Here is a 19361-nt window from a genome sequence, read left to right as displayed (position 1 = left end):
AGCTGCACACTGGAAAGTCCCTGACAGCCAGGGAGGTTTCAGTCAGGAAAACTGCGGTTAGCTTTGTCATTTTAAAGGAGGGATATTAATATTTTCTTCGCTCGATTGTGCCTGCGAATATAAAACTCTGCAAGGTTGTTTCATTCGTGAATTTCCAGCCAACCGAGTAGATGCTCCCCTGCGAGTGCTAGCTGGTGTTAGCAAGGCTTGCTCTTTGTGTGGCTAGCTGCTAGCTGAGATGTTTTGTTGTTGTTGAGCTGAGCAGCCCTCCCGTCGTCTGGGAGAGGAGATTCATCAGCTGTGTATGGAAAAACGCCCTCTCGCCACCTTCTCATCCACTGACATTTTTGTGTGAAAGTGGCCCGTGAACTCTCACAGTTTAACGTTTGTAAAGCGACGCCGCGACAGGGGAGAGTTTGACCGAAGAGGAAGGAGATGGGAAACTGTCTGAAATCTCCGACCTCGGATGATATCTCTCTGCTACATGAGTCTCAGTCGGACCGGGCCAGCTACGGCGACGGCGCTGACCCCGACCAGGAGCCACCGCCCCCCTATCAGGTAACTTTGACCAGGTTGTATGGACCAAACCATGACTACGTGCCATTGTGTTTTTGTCATATAAGATTAACCAAATTCATTAAACACCTGAAGTTTAAATGTCATGGCGATGTGTGGCAGGTCTGGCCCAGTTTGCTATTTTTTCTGACAGGAGAAGACATTAAGAAACTGGTGTTAGATTAAAAATATGTGAGGCTAGATCAGCTGTTTACAGTTCCTCAACATCACCCTTGGCCAGCAGCACACCCCACTGACCCCGTCCCTTCGTGGCTTTGGCACTAATCCGCTTTGTTATCCGAAGGTCTCCTGTGTCTGTCTCTGTCTACCATTTCCCTGAAGTCACTTTATGATTCATCCTTCAGTGGAATGATATCTCTTGCGATCTTCTTCATCAAACACACCCAACCATGTAATATTGGCTCATATGAAGTGGGGATAAAGTAAGACACACAGATGTCTATTATGGCCTGTAGCTCACTTTAACAGTATAAACTGTAATTTAATGGACTTGAAGCCAACCCCAGTTCTCCATTAAAGGGCAACTCTCATAACTTTCTCAGCTTCGTCTTTCACTGACCTCCTCCAGGGCAGCAACTTTGTTTGTCTGCTGTCCTTATTTCCTGAATTAGATCATCTACAAACAGACCAGGTCATGCTGTAGCTGTAAATATGATTCATGGTGTAACCCTTCTCTTGTGTGTTTCTCTATGTTGAGAGGCAGCTGGTATGCGTTATGTAAGGCATTGGCAGAGAGTTTGCCTGTTACTGGGTTAAGCTCAGCCTTATCTGTAGATTTAAGATAAGTGTTTTTTTTAAAGCATGGGAAACTGAAGGCGATCTCAGGTCAGAATGGCATGAGAGCTCTTATTGTCGAAGGTTACTTAATTCTATATTTTAGATTCAACGTTCTGTAACCAAGTGCACAATCCTCTTGTTAACCATTTGCAGCAGAGTTACAGTCTTTGTCTATTGTTGTCTGTCATTCGAAAAGCAATATTTGACATTGATTATCTTTAAACTTAATGCTAGATTTTATTAAATATATGAAAATATATGTAAAAAATGAATGTTGAACAACACAAAAATAATAATTGGTTTCCCCTTTCAAGATCTAAGGCACTTTCACGCCATATAAAAGAAATGACCCAGAAATCGAACATACTTTTACTAACCGTTGGGCACGTTGTTGACAAGTTATTTGTTGGCACCATGGTATTTTTTGGTTCTTTATAGGCCACTCATCACCATTATTAGGTGAAGTCAGTGTGGTGCGTATTTTTTGTGTAATCATCAACACCTCAAACTATTAAGATATCAAACATGTTGGATAGTATCAGGGTGGCCCAGATGAGCCTGTGAGCAGTTCAGGAGGCTTCAGACTGAATCTGCAAACCCCTCACATTATCAGATGATCTGTAACGAACAGCATATTTGTATACGGAAACTGCACTAGTTTCTTTAAAAGACCAAAAACCAACAATGAATATTTGCTACTAACAATTTTAAAACCCATTAAAAATGCACATATAACAGAGTTATGTTGTTGCCATTGGGTGACATATTCCCTCACAACAAGTGTGGGTAGCCTAATAATATTGAAAGCATTGTTGATCTTTGGAAAGTACAGTAATTATGTGTTGGGTCAGTTTCACTGCACATGCTCCGAGAGACTGGTAAGAGATGCACGGTAATATTGGCACATGACCGGTATCAGCCCATAGAGGCTATAGACATTTCTGTTGATAAGAAAGGCCAATAAGATAATGCTTGATGGGAATGATGCAAAAATACAATAGTGTGAAAAAAATGATGGCCTTGTCCAATTACTAGTCTGTCAGTATGTTAAATCTTTCAATTTGTATTATTTGTGGCGCACCTGGGCATCATATACTAGTTTGCTATGTCCTGCTGCTTGAACACTCACAGTTTGGACCATCAGAGAAGGGTCAGTTCTCTCCCCAATTTGTCCCTCTCATGTATTAGCAGACATCAGGCTCACAGGGGTTTCTCTAAAAAATAATTAACCAGCGATGTTTGAACAAAACAGAGGGTTGTTTTAAAACACGTCCTCAAAGACTCCTCTAACCATCTGGATGAAAAAATATTCCAATCATCTGCTCCATTAAAAAATATTTTTCAACCCAAATGTATTCTTATACTCGAGAGGCACAAACCGGGGCTAGGTCAGTTCATGCAAACATGAAACTTCCTGGTCGCACCAAAGAGACGAGACGGTTACAAATTTTGATTCATAATCTCTGTCATTTCTTATCAGCGGAATGTCAGTCACACGCGGCCTGCATCGGAGTCAGTCACAGATAATATCTGAATAGGGCTGGGTGTCCTTGTTATGCATCCTTGTCCAGGTTGCTACAAGTATGTCATGTCTGGCATACAACAGTGTGTAATTAGGCCAAAGCAGCCGGCTCTGGTATGATAGAGGAGCTTTAGTGTAAAAAATGACACACACACATTGCGCAGTTTCCATGTAAGTGCTCTGACTAATCTTTCAGTTGTGTTGAGAAAGTCTCCACGTAGTTTGTTTGTACCGACAGAGTTTCACAAGAGGGTTAACTAACTAGTTAAAACCTACTTATAAAGGGCTCTTTCAGACCTGCCAGCTCTTTTCTCCCTGGTGACCACAGTAATCGGCACCTTCACCATCTGAACACAGCACACATTTTTGTGCGCTTTCAGTTCAGCTTAACACACTTTGGAAGTGCTGTGTGTGTTAGAAGAGGGACTAAAGGCTCTGCTATACTCAATTTGAAATTGAATTTGGCATTTTCTTAAAGTCTGCAAAGTACGGGCCTGAGTGCAAATGCAAGTTTACTCACTGCACTGGAGGTCTGAGAGTGAGGTTTGTTAGTCATGGTGAAAAGCATGATGCCGGAAATCCCAACATTGAAATCCAAAACAAAGATAACATTAGCTTCGGCTGGGCTTAAATTGCAGAAAATGAATTCAGAAGAAAGACAAAGATGGATGAAAGCCAGTATTGTTTATACAGCCCAAAAAACAAGACAGAAAGGGAGTTGGGATGGGTACATCATTTTTGTCTCGTGACAAACGAAAGGGGATTTTTCTTTTGAAATCCCCCTTTCATTTAATTTGAAATAACTTGATGTAATTTATTTCATTGAACATGGTAAGGATTTTTCGTGAAAATTAAAACTTTTGTGTATTTTATATGTAGACTATGATTCAGGCCTGAACATATTATAATGGCTGGTTTCTGTTGTAATCTGAACTTAAGCTGTCAACTGAAAGAGACAACACTAAGGTAGCTCCCAGGGCATTTAGGGAATGGGTATAGAGGATTTGCCTCGACTCACTTTGCCATAACAATCATTCCTGGGTGGAAATTATATCAACATCAGGTGTAAAGCATTGAACTAATTACATTGTTGAACAATTGTTGGAGACAGTGCATTACATAATGTTGAATGTCACTGAACATTTCTGTTGACTGGAGGCTTGCACACATTGATGCCATGTTCTTCTTGCACATGGAAAGTTTAGCTGCATGCCAATCTTCAGATGCTCGCCCTGAGGTTTGTCGACGTCTGCCAAACTTAAGTTCTCTGTCACATTGACACCAATCAGACTGTGTTTCCTGGGAATCCACAGTCAGCGATGAATCAGAGTAGGGTGAATTCCAGCATCTGGAGTCTGTCCACCACCCGGCCAGAGGCTGCTTCGGTGCTATTTGAGTAATTTCCTGGCCGAAAAGAGGCAATGCCGAGAATGGCATCTGCCAGGCTGAAGGCCAACTTAAGTCATGGGTCGAAATAAATCAAGGGCTACTATTCACAGAAATGTTAATAGACATTTTACATAGACTGCCACAATCTGGATGTTGACCTTACTCTTAGTTAGACAATTTTTATGATTTACACACCTTTTTTTTAGTGCTATTCTTTTTGTCACTTCCATGATGTTTGAATCATACATGAGAGTCAGTAGGGGAAGGAAAATACTTTTTATGCCTTCACAATAACTGTCTATTGCATTTAGTGGCTATAGGCGCAAAGGAAGGCACCTTTTACTGTTTGCACTCTTTCTACATAGCATAGCTCCTCCATTAAAGCAGGCGTAAAAATAAATGTTATACTGTCACACTGTGTCATTGGCCAAGATTTAATATGTAATGTGGTGTGTTGCAGCTACGTAAAATGTATCTAACTGATTGTAAGGCTGTCTTTTTTTTCTTCATTAATGTGTTAGTCACTGTCTGAAACGTGGACTGTATAAAATACGAACAGAGCTACCAGATCTGAAAAGGGAAGCCAATGCAGAAGGGCTTTAAACCTGCATTCTTTCTAACGGCGAGCGGGGGGCTGCTCCAGTGGTTACAAAAAGAAGTCAGATTGTATGTAAGCTTATGAGAAAATTACCCGATTTCTCTCATGATCTATCGCCTCAGTGAACAATTTCTTAATGAGTTTATGGTCTCAATCGCTAGTTTCAAGTCTTCTTCAATACAGCACCATCATTTTGTGTTAAGTGGTCCTATGTAGAGTTAAATAGACTGCCTTGTGATTGACAAGTCGCTACCACGGTATGTCCTTGGATTCTCAGTCAGCCGTGACCTAGCTTGAGTTAATTTGAGCAGAAATAATATTGATATGGACTTCTGACACTGTTGATTCAGCAGTCTTAATTAGATTATTATCAGAATATTGCAGTCCATATTAATAAGGTCCGCGTAGACATAGGATAAATGGACGGGTGGATGTTGAAAGCTAAGTGGATGAGATCAGCCCTCTGAGCCAACCACTTAGGCTAGCGGGCCATTAAATGTCTTGTCATAATGTTTTCAAAGTGACTGAGTGTGTGTGTGAGTTATGCTCATGTTTGTTTCGTATCAATTGTGGAGGCTAAAAGGCAGAGGGAGGTGCAGTAATGTTTTAGGCTCTGTCTGTCTGTGTGTGTGTGTGTGTGTGTGCGTGTGTGTGTGTGTGTGTTGCATCTAACACGCTGTGTGTTGAGTGTGGTGATTTGGAAAGCAGCTGGTGAGACGAGTGCTGACTCATTGCTGTGGGACTGGGCAACCAGAGATAAGGCACCCCTGTGTGTTTGCATTTGAGAGAGAGAGAGTGTGTGTGCAGGCATTTCAACTCCTGGTATGGCTTGTAATGCCCCTGTTTCCCTTGAAAGCCTCAGAGATGGGAGCAGTTGTACAGGAGTTTTTCATGATCATGTTCAGCTTTAACAAAGGCCTTTATGCTGCTGTCAGCTAGCTTTATAGTCAGACCTTCTTGGCTGGGACACCTAGCCCACTTAAAAGAAATGGTTCACTGTTTTTTGTGTGTTTGCATGAAGCTGAACTTAATAATACGCTTCAGTTTTCAGCCTGTTTCTTTCACTTTTGTGTGAACATGAGGCCCAGAGGGTGAAAAAGGATCTAAAACATGTCAAACAAGCGCCTGCAGCTCTGCTCAAGGGCCAAGTCTCCTTTCAGATGGTTCAGTAGAGTAGGGGGTAAACACCCTTGACTGTAGTAGATAAACTTACAATTGAAGAGCACAGTGTCTGTCAAGCCACTGTAATGCTGTCAGGATGAGAGGGCTTGCAGTCAGCAGTTTGCTTTTGGCTCAGCTAGCTTGGTCAGAGGAAGAAACGGGGAGAAAAAGTTTACTTTAGAGTTTGTAATTAGCTGTCAAATCTATAGTGGAGAGGAGGGAGAGCGGAGGAGATTTGAGGGAACCGCCTGAAAATGAGGCTCTGAGTCTGCGTCTGAGCATGAACTCAAAAGTTCATCTACTATTAAATCTGTCTTATGGCTGTGACAGAAGCGATAAGCATTCGGTATAAGCTAAACATACTGTATATTTTAATTATTTGGTAACCATGGTAACACCTATGGACATCAGCATGTAGCATATAACATAGTGACCACAGGGTATATAAGTTACTCTAAACATTACGGTAAAATATGCCTCTTTTTCTTGTTTTTAACTGTTAGTTTCCTTATAGTGAGGATGACATGAAGTTACCTTGCCAGGCAGCCAGACTTGTGAGATCATGCAAGAATCTTATCTTGTCTAATCTTTCAGATTATCGGTTGTGTCCGAACCACAGCGGTACAATTTATAAGCTTCCTATGAGGAACTTCTGGCAGCTACAGTGGTAGTTAAGGTGTTGAAGAGAGCAAGAACTGACTGTTCATTTGACAATCACAGTGGCAGGTCTTAAAGAGGTCTGTGTCGATGCTGCTATAGCGTCTGTTGGAGAGCTGGAGAGTATTTCCTTATTGAAAGAACAGCAAAGAACATCAATGAAGGCTTTTCTCTATGGAAAAGATGTTTTCGCTCCTCTCACAAGTGGCTTCAGCAAGAGTTTGATTTACCATGTGACAGAGCTGGTGACATCGCACTCCTACTGTTGATGCTTGAAGTTAGTTCATGATAGATGTTGATAGACAGGTGGTCCAGTCACTTCTCTGTGTAACAAACCATCTGATGTGTTAGATTACGTGTGCAGTATCAGTTGATATATTGCTGAGTTATTTTGTCATAAGGATGAATAATACTTAATAATTCAATTAAATTTTTGACCGTCACCGGCATTTGATTTTCCTATGTTGTTCCATGAGGTGCCAGAGCTGAACCAGAACTTAAAGTGAATTACAAGTGTGAAGTGCTTTCACTAGGTTATTAAGAGCATGTCTGTGAGGGACAAGAAATGTTACTTCTCAATAAAATTCATGAAAGAAATGCGTGGTGGACAAGTTTTTCAATTCAGTCTGAGAAGGCAGGAAAAGAGTGGGACTTCCTCAAGTGTTCAGATCAGTAACATGTCGGGGGGATAAGTTCAACCCAAGTGAATCTGACTTCACCACAGGTGTGACTACGTCACTTAAAGCAGACGTGGTGTTGATTTTTAGCCTTTTAAGGCAGCCCCTTGTGACAGATTACCATGCGTCTAGTCCTAATATGGTAGCAGAAGCATTATGGAGGCGGTGCTGACAAACAAGCCATTGTGCTGCAGGTCAGTGACACAGTCTGTGGGCTTTGCCAGACACACAGTCGCATAGAGGTTGCTGTTCCTTAGTACTCTGCACAAGGACCAGGACTCGATTAACTCTTTTGTCTCTCCATGACCCCTCACAGAGACAGTTGGCAGCACTAGCTCATACAATCAGTGGGGTCCCAGTGGTTTTGGTCATTATGTTATTATTTACTCATGCCTAAGTGTTGCAGGCTGTCATAACTTATGGCTGTTGTTTAGATTGTAAATAAATCAAATATTTTAACTATACTAAACTTTTATTTAACTACAGTTAATACTTCAACGCCCCAACTTCCTGCTTTACCAGGCTGATGAAGTAATGCGATAAACACATACTATTATCAACACACGATCAGCCTGCCCTGTTATCGCATCAACAAACGCATCCTGTGATGCTTATGTCCATCCTTCTCCCATTGTTGCATGTGCATGTTGGAGTGATCAGCTGAGTGCATGCTGGCCTGTATTGTTTGCAGGTGTCCGCAGGTCTTGTTCAAAGATATTGTTACTTTGCCATCCCCAGGCAAAGGGCTAAGATTTCAGAGCCTGCTAACGCTTCATGTTTCTGGTGTCTCTTCCTCTAAAGTGCACTTGACGCTGCTTAGGTTTCACAAAAGATAACATGACGTTTGGCAAGTAGAAATTTCCTGTTCTTGATAAAATTGAGATTTGGAAGATTTGCAGACAAAACGGACCATATAAAGGGAACCATGACAATACAAATGCATTTTTTGTATTGCTGTATATGAAGCATGTGTTCAAAACAGGAATTTTGCCCAGTCATCATGCTGCCTGTCTGAAGCCCCTTTCCCACATTCACAAAAGCTCTGGCTGCTCTGGTATGTCGGCATTATGTGGGCACAGCCGGCAGCGATGGTTTGAAATTGTTTTCTGACAGTGGCAGTCTGCCAGCTCAGGACCAATTTTGTAAATGTTACATCATGACTTGAGTGGGAATAAAGCAGTAATATTCCCAGAATACAAAAACATGCAAGAGGTTACATCTTGCAGTTTTTATTACAGTTCAAAGTGACCCTATCTCTGAAAAGGACATAAGGAAAGCTGTTGGTTCAAAGCACTGTATTTACCCTGTGAAAGCATACTTGTGAAGCATTTCGTGATATTCTACCCAAAATATGTTCCTTTTAGCCTCACATGCTTACAATCTGCAGGCTTTAAAAGTGGCTGTTAACTGTTTACTCATTCACAGAGAACAGAGGCTGTGGTCAGCTTGAATTTTGACAGCATCAAGTTCCTAAACCATCAAGATGACGAAAGGAATTACAAAATTACAAACAGTGAGGCAGACACAGACCGTTGTTTAACTGTCAAGAAAGATTCAGTTAGGCAGCCATGCGTATATTTGGCACTGTGCAGCTGTTGTTATTTTCCAACATGTTATTGCTCTCCAGCGAGTAGAAAAAGTTGCCAAATCTGACTGGATCAATCATTTAATGTGGTGACATTGTTAATTATATCAATACAGGAAATCAGTCTGTGAATTCCAAAAACCAGAGCCTTGCCTGGATAATTTAACTGGTGATATTGCAAGTGAAAGGGGCGTGCGTGGTTCTACTATCAAACTATCTGTATCGTGTGTGTTACCTCCTCTTCCCTCTATACCTTCTTTTGCTTTAAGTCTGTGCGTCTGCCATACCTGCCAACTATCCCGATTTTCGTGAGAGTCTTCCCTTCTCCCACTTTTTTCCTGATTGGTAAATTCTCCCATTAATCTTACAATTTTATAGTGATAAAAGTGTGTGTGTGTCGTTGCACCTGGCGACCCAACCCAGAAGCAGAAGTGAACGTGCGTGCAGAATCCCATCCCTGCGGTCGCTCAAGCCCTCAGCCTCACTCAGTTTGCTGCTGTTAATGGACGAAACATGTCCGAAACTTCACTCAACTCGGTGTGAGACTTTCCTCCTCATTGACATTCACCTCCTGCCCCACTTGTTTGTTCTCTTTCTTCCAATCTGCAGACTGGAGTCATTTTATCCTTCCTCTTCTTATAGAAGGTCTACCTGGCAATGATGGCTCCTCAACACGCACACTCCCTCACAGTGTTTGCAATTAAAGATCATTTTCATGATGTAAAATGTAGATGCTGACTTTTAAATGCTTGAAAAACATATGAATTTAATATATCTATATATTAATATCAATTTATAAAATTATGGTATAGGGTTATATGGCGGACTATTCACAGCCTAAAGTTGGCAGGTATGGCGTCTGCTCTCATTTGTCCTACATTCTTCACCTTCCTTCCCGCACACCATTAGCAGTCTGGACCTGGCAGGCGGACAGTTTCGGCAGCCTGCAGCGTGCTTGGCAGAGAAAACCAGGCTCTGCACTTTGCCACCTCCCCCCCAGTCCCTCTTTCACCTCGCCTACTCCCTCTGTCTCCCTCTCCATCTCTATGACCGTTGTCCTTCTGGTCAACCTGAGGTCACACAATGAACAGTTGTCACAGCCCAGCTGACACGCTATGTATGAAGGAAGGGCAAGGCATATGACAACAATTACACTGCTGACCACTGCACAGTTAAACACTCACACAGAGCACAGCTGCTGCCCCCCTGTGAGGCCCGCCCCTGTCCATAGCTTTTATTCCTGCTGCTGTCTGTTTTTGAGATGAGCGAAAGGAGAGGCTGTCAGAGGAGCAGCAGACAGCCTCATCTACTGAAGTTATGCTGACTCATAGCTTAAAATGCTGTGTTGCTGAGAGGCTGACTGCTATGTAGCACAGACATCTCTTTCTGTTTTTCTTTTCAAGAATTAAAATGAGAATATGTTTTAAGTTTTTAAAAGTGTTTTGTGCCCATCATGCTTGCTAAAGTTACAATAATGTGTTGTTATGTAGAGCTGTGTGATATGGCCCTAAAATAATATTGCAATATTTTGCAATATTTTGAAATCTCCTTAAAAGCACTTCTTAATCTTAATCACATATTCCAGTATTTTGTTACTGCCTATTTTAGGGATGAAATATTACAAAATATTAACACAATAAGATTTTTGATAAATAATCATCCGTAATGTGGATATGATGACTACATGGTTAAAGGCAAGGATTAGAACAAGTAGAGCAGTAGTAGGTTCAGATAATGACATCACTGTACTGTAATGCAGCCTTTAAAACCAGGAACCAAACTTGTGCCATATCATAATAGAACAATATCCAAACTCTAAGATGATATATAGCCTCATATCACGATAATGATATAATTATTATATCTTTGAGGCTCTCACTATTTACAGCATATTTAACTTGAACACTGCTCTTCATACTCATACATATGCTTGTGTTGTCTCCTCTAATTTCATCAATGAGGGGAGATGATGTAGTCATATTTATATCACATATATTTGGACTGTAAAACCACAACAAAGTGAAACAACTGCAGAAAGGAGACATAAGATGATCCAAGAGGGCTAAGCAATTAAGCTTTGATTAAAAGCCTACTAGAGTCGGGCCATATCTACTGAATTGGCATATGATGAAATCCATGAGGAAACATCGTGACAGGTAATGATGATTGATGTGTGTGGGGCCCTGTCGGACAAGTGTCCAGAACATCCCTGTGCCGGGTTTAAAAGCGTCGACGCTACATGTCCGTACCAGTGAGCTACCACTACCACTACCACTATTGCCCTTGGCCATGTTGCAATTTTGTTAATATTTGAATTAATTGTGCAGCCCTAATTGCAAGCTAATCAATAGAAATAGTCTGTGCTCATTACACAAAGTAATTCACCAGGAGTGTGCACTGTATTTGACTGGCCAGGTTGTGGGATAAGTTGCAGGAAAGTTGTTCCAGGGTAAACTTAATTACCAGATGACCCTGACCCAGACTCTTTGTTCAAAACAATGGCAGGGATCTGCCTTTGGTCGGCAATTCAGTCGCATATTCCCTGAATAGCTGGTCCAAATTGAAGCAGCAGATGCAGAGATATCTTGACTCTTCGACCCTAGAATGGGACAAGCTCCAAATACACTGGATCATCCATTTCCTGCAATGCAACCTGCATCTCAATAGCGTCTTTTATTAGACATATCATGTCTGGTTATTGACATCATCAGGGTTCTTTTTTCAGGCTTTGGAAAGCTTACAACACATACAACTACAACAGAGGTGCTTCTCATGATAAGTAATTGAGCGCTCACGGCTGAAATTGAACTTTTAAATAAAATTAAATTTCCTCTACGGAGGCTGCTAAAAACACACAACATGGAGAGGTCCTCAATAGAGCCAGTGTTTGGTTTGTGGCAACATGGCAGACCCTCTCCCTCTGTAGAACAGCAGTTTTGTTCAGGTGATGACTCACTTATGAAAAAGATAATTATGAAAATTATATAGCCTTAATCCTACACACTGGACCTTTTTTTAAATTAAATTTTAAACCCTGCCTACCACTGTTCAGCTATAAAGAAAGACGGAAAATGGAGGGTGACTTGAGAATTGTGCCTACCTCACGACGACACAAAGCTTTAGTCATTATTTTAGCTGCATTTTTGTGCAGGTACATCAATAATGGCGGTTAGTAAACATAGTGTTTATTAGAGGGTACAGATGTGTTGCTATACTGCTATGGCCTGTCTGATCTCCAGCTGCAGTCATTCAAGTGCTTGGTGCTTTGTGTCAAAAGGTTATCTCTGGAGTGTGGATATACAGGTGGTTAATGAAGGAGCTCACTTAATGGCATTAGAGTGGACTTAGCCTAATCCATGACCTGGCTGTTGGATCCTTACAGTTGCCTGACATGAAGGACAGGCTTGTGTAGGAGGAAGTGGGCTGAAAGTATGTGCTCAGTGAGGGAGAGGAGGAACTGGTAGTCACACCACAAGAGATCGTAATTGGTGCGAGAATGCACCAGGACAGAGGGAGGAAGTCATAGACCGCAAAGTGAGAGAGTACAGTGAATAGAAAGTTAAAGATACTTAGAGACGGTGGTATTACACAAGACAGAGGAGAGAAATGGATGCATACTCAGTGTCCTCCAAATGTATGTAATCTTCTTGCTATTGTATGTGAACAGATGATCAGAACAGACAACAGTAAGTCGATCGATCTGTCTTATCACAGCCATTTCTTGGAAAACTTGATCATCCTGTTCTTGCAGGAAATGAAAGCACGCTGGCTCTGCTTTGATGCTCTTGCTGTTCATCATTTTCTTGATCTCCACCTAAATGTTTCAGCTCTGTTTTTATTATATCAGTTTTCTTTTTATGTTTGTTATATTTCAGTTTTTCTGTTTGTGCAATTGTTTAAGAATGGTAAAGTTTTAGGCATACACATGGCCAACGAGTCATTGTTTTAGAGAAAATATCTAAGGGTAAATACTTCAAGTGTAATATACAGTATGGATTTGAGCTGTGGTAATATTATTACTCTTTCTGTTCATTCTCAGTATGATCTAATATGGAAACCTACATACTTTCACTACACTCTAACTTCGACTTATGTGGTTTTGTGCACCAATATGTAAACATCACTTACAGACATAATGGAGATCCCCGACATGCCACTTTACACAGCCAGTTTCAGTTGGTTCATTCCTGTCGAACAAAGTGTAGAGAGACACAGAGGTTTTTGCTGCTTCAAAGTCTGCTGCAGGAGACCATCAACTTTCCATGTGGAGTTATGGCTGGATCATTTAAATTGAAGAGGAAAGTTGAAAGACTACTTGTTTCCTGCTATGAGTCTGTAGTGACTTCATAGTTACAGTAGTTGATGGTTCACTCCCAGGAGCCTGGCTCTCTCTGAATGTTTTCAACGAAATTCTTTCATTACACTTAAAATACTTGAATCAAAGTCAAGTGAAATAATTTAATTAATCCTGTTTCATAAATCAGGCCTGTATGACACCAACAATGAAAGTACAGCAGCTCTCTGCTGCAGCGGCTGTTTGGACAAGACTTAGGGAAACACTACCACCTACTGACTGTGATCATAATCCCACAACATTCACATAGAAATACTGTTGGCTTGAAATGAATCATTGATTACATCAGTTATTGACAATAGTTAGTGTGAGTGTTTCAGTCCTCTGGGTCTTCTGTATGAGAGGGATGATAACATTAAAACAAAGAATGTGTGCTAAATTATGAGTGCTTTCATTATGTAGTGAGGGAATTACATACTAATGCTTACCAGTATTATATTGACGGGTGCTGATTAATCCATCACAGTGTTCAAATAAATGCTTATGACCCACTTCATTGAACATGTTTGGGCCCTCGTCAAATTAATGATTCATAAGCTACTAGACCCAGCTTCACTTCCACTGAAAGTGATAACAATAACAATAACTTCTGCTTTTGTCAACATATCTCACAATGGTAGAATTTAGATTGGAGAGGGATTCACTAAGCCGGTCTCAGGCAACAAGAATACTAGTCTGCAGTGTATCTTCAAAGTCCTCTTGCCCTTTTTGCCACAAACCAGACATCCAACCTCCAACCAGCTCTTTTTTTATAACTCCGTGTCGGCCATAGCCATGGTCGGATTGTTCTTCCATCCCATTCATGTGAATGCAATATCTCAGGAATGCCCTGAAGGAATTTCTTCTAATTTGATAGAAATGTCGAACTTGGAGCCAAGGATGAACTGATTAGATTTTGGTGCTCAAAGGTCAAGGTTTAAGTCAGTCGCTTTTTTCTTTTATGTGAAAATGTTTATGCTGCTGTCTTGGCACGGACTCCCTTGTAAAAGAGAGTCTCAATCTCAATGGGAATTTTCCTGGTAAAATGTATAAAAGGTTAAATGAAAATAAAATAAAAAGGTCAGTAGCTTAGGAACAGAAGGGGAGATAGTGACTATGTTTCACAATTGTTCGAATTGGTCATGCTAATCTGGGGGGCCAACCTATGTATACTGTAACTAAGCTGCTGCGTGGAGGCATATAACCACAAGGCAGTAATTGTAAGTTAGGAGTATTTCTGTGTAAACACCTACATACTAATTTTATGTTACAGGCTAAATTCACAAGACATTTTTTTTAATGTCGTCTCCTCTGTGTCCTTCAGGAGCAGATCCATGTGCCTGTCTACCACCCGACACCCAGCCAAGCCCGACTGGCCACTCAGCTGACAGAGGAGGAGCAGATCCGCATTGCCCAGCGCATCGGACTCATCCAGCACCTCCCGAAGGGCGTGTACGACCCAGGGCGGGATGGCTCTGAGAAGAAGATCAGAGAGTGAGTAGAAACTCTGGGTGGTCAGACCCTGCAGTGAAGGTTATCTTTTTTTAGAGCAGTATTCTGGATATAAGAAAGTTGTTCATAGTAAAAATACTTTAACTAGAATTCTCTAAATACACTGTCTGAAAGCAGGATGAAAATGAAATCGATGACATAGTTTCTGAGCTCGCCAGCTGAAGTTAGCAGCAGTTAGTAGTTAATTTGGCAACAAGTAAGGCTATCTGTCCGACAGGAAACTCAGTAAATCACTGATAGTTGAGGCAGAGCAGCTGGAGGATATTAGACCAATAACCAGAAAACAGTTTCTTCATGAAATATAATCCAGTTTCACCAACATAGTCAGTAGAGTGTGACGTTGTGCTTCAAAGCATTACTCACCTCTTGTGGGAGATTTTACCCGCTTACACAAGTTACATAGTGCACTCACAGGTGTTCAGGGCACAGAGTGGGAACAACAAAGGCACCATTCACCCTTTTCAGTTTCTTTTTGGGATAAAAAAAAAGGGGTTTTTCCACTGGCACCTTTTGGCCAGGGCCGTGCCCAGGATGGACCTTCTTCGGAGTAGGGCCAATTTATAGGAAATTAAACGCGTGGTTCCCCAAATTAATCGAGCTTTGTTAGCGGCTGTTCTTTGATAGTAATGTGGGGAGGAAGAGTATTTACAGCTGCTTCTTTGACAACTACACAAGACAAGGGCATCATTTGTCAGACACACCTTCAAGCAGGTAGCCCTGTTGTAGTGGAAATGTAAATCCCTGCCACGCTGGGCTGACGTGCTAACTGAGCCAAGTCGAGCCAGCACACGAGTATGGAAAAGCACCAATAGTTACATAATTCTGCTTTAAGTCTATGTAGACACTAGAAAATCATGTTTGTACTTTAAATGTAACGTCCAACATTTTCTGCTTTTTCAGACTGTCTATATCCATTCTAAGAACAAAGTTTGGTATTAAGTTGATGGAGATAGTGAGTGTCTGTGTTCACCTTCACAGGTGTGTCATCTGTATGATGGACTTTGTGTATGGCGACCCGATCCGGTTCCTGCCCTGCATGCACATCTACCACATGGACTGTATAGACGACTGGCTGATGAGATCCTTCACCTGCCCCTCCTGCATGGAGCCTGTGGACGCCGCGCTGCTTTCCTCCTACGAGACCAACTGACATACAAACACACATGCCCACAGACACCTGTGGACCAGACTGAACACACACACACACTCACACAAACACACGCAATATGCACACAACTTCCATCTTTCTAACCTGTATCCTGGAGTAGTAAAGGGGTGATACAAAGCCGTGACGATGTAACTCTGTGTGTGTGTGTGTGTGTGTGTGTGTGTGTGTGTGTGTGTGAGTGTGAGTGTGAGTGAGCTTATATGTGTGTATGTGCGTGCTACACAAGTTCCTCATTTGGCCTGCTGGACAGGATTGGAGGAATGAACACAGTGTTGGTGTTAAGGACGAGCAGGAAGGAGCCGCATTGAGGAAAGGAGGATACAGATGAGAGGATACAAGCGTAAAGGGAAGTCAAGGGGAATGGATGACGGTTAACTGGTATGATTAAGAAACCTTTCCAAGATCCGCTTTTATACACGCTTATACACACACTTTGTTTATTTAATCGCTGTCATTGAAATGAACGGCGACAGAATGCAGGAGGATGGACACGTGACCACCGTCATTAGGCTGCAGACTGTGTTTGTTGGACTGCTGAAGCCTAATTACTATAATGTCATACTGCAAGACAAAGGGAAAGAAACGCCCTTCAGATGGTGTGTCTGCTGCTTTGATGTGTCTCCACACAGACAGTCACATCTGCTGCAAAAACCGCCACACGTGCAGATGATGTGATATAAAGACGGCTAAAGATGGACATCGGACTCATGACTGCGAACATCAGATGTATTCTGCAGACACACCACAGGCCTGCACTTGGCCTCCAGCTGTCTGTCTGTACAGATCTTTTAGGAGAAAAAATTAGTTTGGTCGGTGGATCGATTGATTGTCCAGTGGCTTCGTGAAATCTGTTCTATGTTTATTTTGTCAGTCAGTACAAGGGCTCGGTCCAACCAGTGTTAACCAATAACACAAATGTGGCAAATGGAAATACAGTGAGTGCTTAAGTCACTAATGTGATGGATTGCTGGTAGACTGTTGCTGTCAAGCCTCATGACAGTGAGGTCTAGGATTATTGGCTCAAGCACAAGATCAGTTGACAAACCATTGATACAAATCAGAGACATTTGCACTTATTAATCAGACTTGTGACAAGAGTTGACCATATGCATTCAGTAATAGTATGTGATCTGCGTTATCTACATTCTCATTACCATTGCAGTGATGTGTAATGAAAGCCGCTGTCTCTGTGGAACAGGAGTGGAATATAATTTATTACCGGTGACATTAACCAAACTACTGAATTAATCTCAAGTTTGGCGTCCCTGTTATTGTCCAAGTCAAGGACAGAAACAAAAACAACATGCACAAAGCTGGGCTCATTAATGTTTTTGCATTATAAAGTCATACTTTACATATTTATGCACTTGCAACAGTCACTTCATTCAGCATCCTGTTTTATGGCAAAACAGGATCTTAAGCAAATATCGCAGTTAAAGCTGTTAACATTGGCAGGTGCCAGCATCAAGAGGACACTGGAGGTGGAGAATGAATCTGTTTATGAGTTGTCTGGAAGTGATTATGACTAAGGAGGCTTATTTACCCGATGTAGTCAGAATCAGCTGTTTCTGACTTGCGTGTCCTCAGATTAGAAAGCCTATCTTTCTATCCATTTTTATTAGAGGCCGACCGATACTGAATTTTTGGGGCTGATACCGATATTGGGGAGTAAAAAGATTCTGATATTGATATATTGGCTGAAATTCTTTTTTACACAGAATATATACAGGAACACATGTTTTGCAATGATCCCTCAAATGTGATTATCAAACACTTGTGACAAAGATGCGTACGTAATGTAGTAAGGATATTTAATAGTTTAACAACAAACTTTATTGTCCAAAATGAGAGTTCTGAAACAGTAAACATTGATGGGAATTTAATGATTATAAATTACCCAGAGCATCTTTTCTTGTGTTATGTTCTGTAAAAAGAAAGAAAAAGTTTTTACATGGGACAACATATACACGATATTGATGTATCTGTGATCGGCCAATAATAGCAGCCAAGCATTATATCAGTCGGCCTTTTTATTTTCCTGACATCAAGTTGAGGCCTCAATCCAAACAATCTCCTCACCACAGTCACCCACGTAACCCTGTTTACTATTAAAGCACAAAGAAATACAACTGTTATCTTTTCCGCCTCCCTGCTAACTTTGGCCTGTAGGTGAGTCGGTAACACTTTGAATTATGCAGGAAATTATAAATCATTTAAGCTCCCCCTGCATATAAAGCGGGCATGATACAGATCCGACACAGTTTGAAAACATGCCTTTTATTGATCTGTGTGTATACCTGTATGTATGTTTGTATTAGGCTTTATAGCCTTTTCTGTGTGTGTGTATGTGTGTGTTTGAGAAAGGTTGGGGGGGGTGGGGAGGGTGTCAGCACCTTAGTCTTTGCACAGTGCTTTAATCGCCGTAACTCTTTATGTTGTACATTGTCCTCCATCAGCAAGGTGGAGCCTCATGGCCTTAGGTTACACATGAGCGAGGGTTGGTATCAGCTGCTAAAAATGTGAAGCAGAGTCCAGTCGATGACAAGTAACAAGAAGATGGGTTGATTATACGCAGACAGTGCTGCTGCTGAGCCGTCATTGTACATGTCATGTCATGAAGAATACAAAAGGTTTGTCAAGAGCATTATCACAAAGCTAATAAATGAATTATCAGTGTAGTGTGGTGTTTGGATTTCACTCACATCAACTGGCTCTCTTCCCAAGAAGTCCTGGACGACTGCACAGCCACTCTCCCACCGCTAAAATCAGCACTCTCCAGCAGGGGGGCAGGTTTGGACACAAAAGCATTTTTTGCAGAGTTTTGATCTCAGTCTGGAGCCAATTAAGGTCGGGTGGGGACTGGTTAAAAAATGTTAAACCAACCGTTGTGTATGTGTGTTTGTATCTGCCAAGATTCCTCAGAAGAGTTTAGTTATAAAGAATGGAATCCACAAAGCTATGTAAACATTGATCAGTGTGGCAGTTTGTGGGCGGCTAACATTGTGCTGACACTTCTGGTTTTAAATGTGCTCACATCCCAGGAAAATGACTCATGGGTGTCATGGCTGATGGTCTGACATTCACTAACAATGAAACAGCTGCACAAACCCTTACTTCATCACAGGCCAGATAGAGCTCTCTCTGGGTCTCTCTTTGAATCCTGGCAGAGACTTATTTATTGAAAATGTTCAGACTCACAGGAGTGAGGAAGTGAATGCTGCTTTGGGGTGGACTTTCTGCTTTCAGTTCAGGATTGAACATCAAGGTTTGCTCATATGTGAATGGGGTATGTGTGTTGTATGTATGTGTCTGGATGCTTGTTAGACCTTTCCTTGTTTGTAAGTATAAATATGCATATGCTATGTACTATGGGCAAATAATAAATAGACATTGCAACAGAACATAA

General features: G+C 41.5%; 1 protein-coding gene across 1 annotated transcript; it reads left to right on the top strand.

The window, feature by feature from the left end:
• Positions 1-19361, top strand: rnf11b (ring finger protein 11b). The gene is made up of 3 exons (XM_073476397.1): positions 1-558; positions 14600-14769; positions 15766-19361. Exons 1-3 carry the CDS (start codon positions 436-438, stop codon positions 15935-15937), a joined length of 465 nt encoding a protein of 154 aa, XP_073332498.1. The 5' UTR covers positions 1-435; the 3' UTR covers positions 15938-19361.

This window comes from Pagrus major, chromosome 11 (assembly GCF_040436345.1).
Source record: "Pagrus major chromosome 11, Pma_NU_1.0".
NCBI classification, from domain to species: Eukaryota; Metazoa; Chordata; class Actinopteri; order Spariformes; family Sparidae; genus Pagrus; species Pagrus major.
This window is presented reverse-complemented; position numbering and strand designations above follow the sequence as displayed.